Source organism: Buceros rhinoceros, unplaced genomic scaffold (genome assembly GCF_000710305.1).
Source record: "Buceros rhinoceros silvestris isolate BGI_N320 unplaced genomic scaffold, ASM71030v1 scaffold18030, whole genome shotgun sequence".
NCBI lineage: Eukaryota > Metazoa > Chordata > Aves > Bucerotiformes > Bucerotidae > Buceros > Buceros rhinoceros.
In genome coordinates, this window is record NW_010389934.1 from 29,141 (window position 1) to 36,886 (window position 7,746).

The 7,746-nt window shown below is 55.3% G+C and overlaps 1 protein-coding gene across 1 annotated transcript in view; it reads left to right on the forward strand.

The window, feature by feature from the left end:
- The window catches only part of PLXNA2 (plexin A2), a gene marked incomplete at its 5' end in the record, with an annotated part of 93,615 nt that overhangs the window by 28,515 nt on the left and 57,354 nt on the right, over positions 1 to 7,746 (forward strand). The window contains 3 exons of the mRNA XM_010135598.1: positions 497 to 597; positions 5,115 to 5,238; positions 6,589 to 6,742. Coding sequence (XP_010133900.1) covers positions 497 to 597; positions 5,115 to 5,238; positions 6,589 to 6,742 — 379 coding nt within the window. The remainder of the gene's footprint in view (positions 1 to 496; positions 598 to 5,114; positions 5,239 to 6,588; positions 6,743 to 7,746) is intronic.

The window sequence follows — 7,746 nt, forward strand, 5'->3', positions numbered from 1 at the left end:
TGGGGAGCTGGTGCCATCAATGGGAGGCCGGCCAGGCTCCGGGCTGTGGCTCCACTGTGCCCGTGATTTCTGGTGTGGCTGTACTCAAGGGATGGAGCGATTTCATGACTCAGTCCCCAATATTTCCTAGTCTTGGCTGATGTCTGCGTGGATGTTGGAACAAATTCATTGAAGTTTGTGAATCACTGTTGTGTTCCTTGACTCAAATTGGTGAAGCAGGACCTGGAGCTGCTCTCGTTTCGTTTGCCCGCTCTGCAGAGAGGTGATTTCTGGTGTGGCTGTACTCAAGGGATGGAGCGATTTCATGACTCAGTCCCCAATATTTCCTAGTCTTGGCTGATGTCTGCGTGGATGTTGGAACAAATTCATTGAAGTTTGTGAATCACTGTTGTGTTCCTTGACTCAAATTGGTGAAGCAGGACCTGGAGCTGCTCTCGTTTCGTTTGCCCGCTCTGCAGAGAGGAGCACTGAGCCCATGTGTTTGCTTCCTTTGCAGGTGTCCCGGGTGCCTGTGGAGTCCTGCGAGCAGTACACAACATGCGGGGAGTGCTTGAGCTCGGGAGACCCCCACTGCGGCTGGTGCACACTCCACCACATGTAAGTCCATCCTCGGCTATTCCCTCTGAGCTGCTGGTGGAGATGATAAAAGCAGCTTTCAGAGCCACCAAGCGCCTCTCACGCAATCTCTGCAAAAGCGAATTAGGTTGAAGTTCCTTAAATCCCTTCTTCCCTTCCCCACACTGCAACGTGAATGCCAGTGAAAATCCCTGGGCTCTTGGGAAGAGGTAAAGGAAAACAAACTCCTGCTTTAGGAGTGGGGAGGGTACTACGGGCAGGATTTAAACAGGTGGGAACGAAGGCCTCGTGTGTTGCACACTCCTGCTTGCCTAAGCTGCAAGTCCCTCTCAGTTCACAGGGAATTTTTAAAGGTAATAGTAGACTCGATTATTTGAGTGGGGTGTTGCTTTCAGGGAGGTTATGGCCCTGGAAGAGCAGAGCACCTGCTGAATGCATCAGGAAGAGACATTTCCATTCTGCAGGGATGGGGCAGGGGTTCTGTGCTCCAGCCATCCTGATGGGCACAGCCACAGCACAGGGCTCGGAGCTGGCAGCCCCTCACACGCAGCAACAGGCACAAAGGGCTGAGGGTTGGATTTTTTTTTCAGGGGAGCTCCAGTAAACGCTCTCTGCATTCAGGAGGTGTCTGTGTCCTTCCTTTCTCTCCCCTGCCATAATAACGATCACTTCCTAAGGCGGAAGGGGGACCACCAGGCAGAGGCAGATCAGGGGAGGAGGGGAGAGCCTCGAGGAGGCTGGAGGAGAGGAATAGAAATCCCTCCGGCCCCGTGCCAGCTTGCCAAGCGGCCCCACTCACTCATGTCACTCGGGGCGGAGGCAGGGTGCAGGGCTCCCCCAGCAGTGCTTGGCCACTCGCCCGAGGAGCAGGTGCTGGCGGGGAGCGGGGACCGGCAGGCGCCTCCGCAAACCCGGCCTGGATTCAGGACCTGTGGGCTTAGGGGGGCAAACCGGCTCCCCGCAGCTTGCATGGCTTGTAGGGGAGATGCTGAAGAACCCTTGGGGCTCTGGCCCCGAGCATCCCACGGACCCCACACCGCAGGGGCTGGGGCCAGAGCCAGAGTGGCCCCACCATCAGTGTGGCAACGGGGGGCACCGGCACCCTGGGCATCTCCTGTTTCAGCTTTTCAGCTGGACAGCCACCATATGTGCGGTTATCTCTAGAAGTCTTCACTGTCACAGTGGCTTTGTCAGAAGGAAGTGATTTCCATCCCTGGTGGTACCTGTCCCCCTGGCTCTTCCCTCGGGGCAGCCAACCTCATCTGCCCTTCCGGCGCTTGGGACAAGAGCTACTGCAGCGTTTTGATAGCGGGGGGACAAGGAAGTGAGGAGAGGGCACATGCTCTGCTCAGCATCGGGTCTGAGCTGCAGGTCTGTAGGTGCTCCCGGGAACAGCTGTAGGGGTCCGAGAGCATCTGCTTCCCTGGGGACAGTGACTTTGGGGTGCCTGGTGCTGCTGAGCTGAGCAGCAGGACGGGACACTGCCTGGAGGATCTGTGGTGGTGGGTGTTTGGTGTTGCTCCTCAGGCTCCTGCAGTAGCTCCTCTGCAAGGATCATCGAGTGCTTTCCTAATGCTAATGAACCGAATCTTCATAAACCACCTGGGAAGCAGGTAAAGGTTGTTATCTTCATTTTGCAGACAGAAAACCCTCAATGTCAAGAGGAGAGAGAAGTGTCATTTCCTCTGCCCTTTTGGCTGTGACATTTCAGCTTTAACCTATTCCCAACAAGAGTTTCTTCCCTGATGGTATTTCTCAACCCTTCCTTAAAGCGTCTGCACTTCCCTGGCCTGCATGGAGCAACGATCGTTTTTTAGCTTTTGTCTTAAGCTGTAAATAATTGGGTTTATCTTGCTGTTCCTGAAGCCTCTGTCATATTTGTTTGGAGGCCCCAAGCGCTGGAGTGTTTGTATTTAATTTGTCATCTCTCTCCTCTAATTCTTACGTGTCCCTCCTGCCAGGTGGACCAGCTGCTGCTTCGCTCGGTGGACGGGCTGTGGGTCAAGGTGTGATGCTCGTGCTGTGGTTTCTGGGGGCTGCTAAAAAGTGTGAGGGGCAGAAGAGGAGATGTTCTCATCCTTGGAAGAGCAGGAGAGAGGCAGGCAGCCTTAGCGTTTGTGGATGTGGTAAACGTCAGCACCGCGTCTCAGCTGGGGATTGAAATCCAGTTGTTTCTTCCCACCAAGACCCCACAGGCAGCTCGGGGAACCTGTGCCCTGCAGAGGAACAGGGCAGCCCAGGCAGCTCCTCTCTGGCCACTTGGCATCCGCGTCTGCAGTTGCCAGAGGCTTAGCTGAGAGCAAGGACACGCAGGAACTGAGTTGTCGGGAGCCAGAAAAAAATCTGTTTTAAAGGACGGCTTGGATGTTTGAACGGGTATGGATAGGAGACAGACAGACGGACCACCACCCCGTTCCAGGTGGCATCAGGCAGTGTGTCCTGCCCTCCATGCCACTAGCCAGAGAGGAGTAGTAAAGGGAAGGTAACAGGGTCCACGTTGTCCTGGGATAAGCTTTCATTGTCCGATACTACGTACAGCTCTCCTGGAGTGCTCCATGCATGCAGTTGTCTCTCAGAGACCCGAGCGGGGCTGGAGGCTCTGCTGCACAGCACAGTGCTCCCAGACACGCGTGCAGCCCAAGAACTGAAGGGCAGTGGGAGCAGCGATGCTCGGGACTGAGCTTTCTGGGAGGACTCGATTGGTGGGCTCTGGAAGCAGAGTCGGTGGCGCAGGCTGACCGGGGGGCTCTAGCAGTGACCCTGAACCCCGGAGTAGCCAGCCATGGGCTGGGCACAGGCACCGAAGGTGCCTGGAACCTCCTGCCCTGAAAGAGGAGCTTGATGAGGTGATGGCTGTGGGCAGCACGTGCGTTGCACTGGGCTCTGAGGAACACTGGCCACAGGGTGTTTGAGAGCGTGCTAAAAACCAGGAAGGGAGAGGTGCTCGTCCTTCTGCAGAACTCCTGTGCTCACCCAGGACCCTGGCAGAGCTGCCCAGCCCCTCTGCTGTGTCCTCCCGGCCAGGGCTTCGCTTGCCACCCAAGTTCATCCTCCCATGTGAGAGAAGGAGCCGCTGCTGCTCCTTGTCTGCAAACAGTGCTCTGGGAGCAAGCAGAGGCCTCAAGGAGATTTTTAAAGAGTCTCTTCAGTCTGGTGGGATTTGAGACCTGCAAGAGTTCCATATGCTGCTCTCTGCAAGTGTGTTATTGTCTACAGACCTATTTATCTCTGTTAGGGCTGTTGCCATAAATAGTATGATAAAAAAGAGCCATTCCAGCAAGTCAATGAGATAAAGGCTCCAGTCAAGAGCTCACTTTAAAGCTATCTTACAGATTCACTTAAACCTCAATAATTCTTCCTTTGGCAGCATTCATATTTAGTTCTGTTATGCTCAAAAAAGAAAAAAAAAAAAGGTAAAAAAAGCAAGTGGGTGAGGAGGGCAGCACCGGCGTTTGCCAGGGATCACACAGGTAGTTGGGAAAGTGTAAACTCTGCGTTTCTGAACCAAAAGCAAACAGCCTCACAGGGCAGGTGATGGTTCCCTCTTCCCGAAAGCAAAGCCCTGGCTTTGCCAGGTGCTTGTCAGCTGGTCAGAGCTCCATGTGCATGGCACAGTGCATGGCACAACTCAGCCTCTGCCTGGGCGATGGGTATGGGACTGCCCGAGCCACTCCACAGGGAACCAGGAGAACATGCGGTTTGACAGCAGCACCTTGTTAATGCAAGTTACACGTACACTGAAGTAACTGTCAGGAGGGAGTGTGCTGGTGGCATGTGGGGCTGGTGACAGCATCTCCATCCCCTGACCTTTGCGTCACCATTTGAAATAGGGTCCAAGATCAGCAATGAGTGGAAAGTGATAAAGTTTACTGATAGCTTGTTAAGACCATTAATACCAAAAGGCCAATATGTCACCTGCTCCCAGGGATGGGGCGGATGAAGAGTTTTCCTCAAATGACATAACACGGAAAATCACTGAGGGGTGCCAGTGCTGTGCTGCACTCTGATACCTGGTTTGAAACACTGGTAATTCTTCCTTCATTTCCTGGTGGATGCTCCTCTACCTGCTGGAAGCGCTTGATTTCACTCCCCTCTGAGGACACCTGCAACAGGAAGCAGACCTGGCGAGTGTCCTGGAGCACCCGTCGTACGAGAAGCAGTCCGAGTCACCCTGGCGTGCTCACAGGGCCCCACTGAGCAGTGGCAGAGTGCCTGGCTCACCTTGCACCCACAGCACCCGCTGCCATCGCTGGCCCACGGGGCTTGTCAGCTCTGGATTGTGTCCCTGTGCGGGTTGGACTGGGAATTGCTCCTGAGATACTTGTGGTTTGTCTTTCCTCTGATCACAGAAGATTTTTCCATGCCCATTGGTCCTAATGTGGAGTCTGTACCTGATACCTGGTCCTGCTGCAGAGCATCACCTTGGTCCTGCTGATACCTCTGCCCTCCCATTTAGCTCAGCCCTGGTCAGCACCTCGTGCTGTTTGACATTTTCCCCGGGTACTTTCCATACTCTGATGTGTGCTCCTGTGTGGCAGGTGCTCCCCGAGGGACAGCTGCGAGCGAGCGGATGAGCCGTACCGGTTTGCAGGCAGCATCAGCCAGTGCATGAGCATCACCGTGCAGCCCAGCAGCATCTCTGTCTCCGAGCACAGCCTCCCGGTAGGTGCTGCCGGCCAGCAGCGAGGGCTAGACCCAGTGAGGAGAGGCTTTTCCAGCGTGGTTTAGGTTCCCACTGAACAGTCCTTTCTCCGGCCTTTCTCCCTTCCCATTGGCACAAGTATTTTCTCATGGTGTCAGGCTCGCAGAGGGACTGGGGAGGGAAGGGGTCATCCGAGCCGGGGAGGAAAGGGGTGGGGATGGCAGAGACAAATTCCCCTTGCCCTTGGGCCTCAGCTCACATTTCTCTTGGTCTGGTTTCATTAGCTGTTGAAAGGAAAGGCTTTGTTTCCCCGAAATCTCATCTGTGCGCTGTGCTCAGGCCTGGCTCTCTGAAGCATCCCAGCTGTTGTTCCCAGAGCCCCCCAGCACCCTGCGGCAGCTGGCCATGCTGCAGCCCCTTCCCGCTGCCCCCGGGGCTGCCTGCCTGCCAGCGCACAGTGTCGAAATGGCACAGGGCTGCCAGGAGGCCACTCACCCCTTAAGGCACCAGTTTGCCCTGGGGACAGTCTCCATTCGTGATGGCGCCAGTGGGGACTTGCTGGTTTCTGATGGCCAGGTGTGCCCATGCCAGGGCTATCTCTGAGCACTGGAACAGGCTGCCCAGGGCGGTGGTGGAGTCACCACGGTGTTTAAAAGACGCGTAGACGTGGTGCTTAGTGACGTGGTTTAGTGGTGGACTTGGTGGTGCTGGGTTAATGGTTGGGCCCGGTCCAGGGCTATCTCTGAGCACTGGAACAGGCTGCCCAGGGCGGTGGTGGAGTCACCACGGTGTTTAAAAGACGCGTAGACGTGGTGCTTAGTGACGTGGTTTAGTGGTGGACTTGGTGGTGCTGGGTTAATGGTTGGACTCGATGATCTAACAGGGCTTTTCCAACCCAAATGATTCTGTGATCCCCTTCAGTGGGGTGGTCGTGGTGCAGGGGGGTTGCTGGAGCTGCCGTGTGTGCAGAGGGTTGTTGGGGCAGTCGCTGCTGCTTTCACACACGTGAGGCAATGTGCTGCTACTGCTGTCACAAGTTCCTGGCACAGGCACTGAGGGTGACAATGCTTCTGCAGAGCAACCGGTGGGACACAAAGCTGCTGTTGCCAACTCTCTGGGCTGCAGTACCCAAGGGCTCAATAGGGCGTTTTTATATTGGCAAAGAACGTGCATCCTTGGCTTTCTTCTTCCTCCTCTGCTTCCCATGAAGGGGCAGCTGGTCTCCGCCTATGGGCAGAGGGGTAATGGGAGGGGGTCAGTGAGGAACTGGAAACCATCAGATACTGAAAACATGAAGGGAGCTCGGGCAGCTCTGCCTCCTAACGGGTTGCTGGTTGTGTTTTTTCTCCCTCTCCTGTCCCCACCTGCAGCTCAGCCTCCTGGTGAGCGATGCTCCAGACTTGACAGCCGGGGTCAGCTGCCTCTTCGGAAACCTGACAGAGGTGGAAGGGCAGGTTTCGGGCAGCCGGGTTGTGTGTGTTTCACCAGCAGCAAAAGATGTTCCTGCTATACCTGTGGATCAGGGTAAGTAGCTGACCTCTGGACAACAATATACGACATCTGTGTCACCAGAAAGGGCCGTGTAGGGTTGGAAGTGTCTGCTGGCTGGAGCAGATCCTTTGGGGCTGCTGCTGGCACCCAGGGAGCTAAATACGCTTTGTGCTTCAGAAATGCATCCCACCCAGGGAAAGTTACGCTGGGAGCAGGCAGCATGACATGCTTGCCCTGTCCCTCCCCAAGACGAGACGGGAGCCGTCGGTCCCCCCTCCGGGGTGGCTCACGTGTGGGGCAGGGGCTCACAGCCTTGCCACACCGCATGGATCTGGGAAGCAGGAGCCCTCCCCTCGGCCTGGCTCAGCACCCACGAGTAGGTGGATGCAATTCTATTTTTCGGTCCTGATCTTTGGGTTGTTTCTTCATTAATGTCGCTGCTGTCATATTTTCTCTTCCCATAACCAAAATGCTACTTGCTTAAAACTCATTTTCTCCTTGGCATCCTTCCAGGTGTCAACTGTGCTTCCCTGCTGATATCTTTGTATTTCTAAGGCATTATATGGAGCCTGAGACTTGCTGAACACTGGGGACCGAGAGCCACCGTGGTAGCAGGGCTCACGTAGACTTCCCCAGAGCAGCTCTGGAAGAGCAATCTGCTCTTAATTAACCCAGTGCTGAAGCTCCTAAAGAGCTTCACTAATTCCATCGTTTCCAGCATTGTCTCCTGTTCTAGTCTTGGGCTGCTTCTCAGAGTAGACTGAATTAGTGGTTTTATACTGGAGACAGAATCCTTCAGGGAACAGGATGGGATTCCAAAACCATTTCAGCTGTGCTCCAGGGCAGTGTTTAGACCCTGTGTTCCTAATGCATTTTGCCATTGAGCCTGGTTTGGTCTGGAGTCATTGCTGGTTACAGCCAGCCCAGCACCCTGGGGTGCTCGAGGGTAGGGTCCAGCCGGGAGGATGCTCAGCCCCCAGCTTGGGGACCTGCTGCAGACTCACTGCGGGTGGGGGTCCTGACGGCCAGGGCAGCCG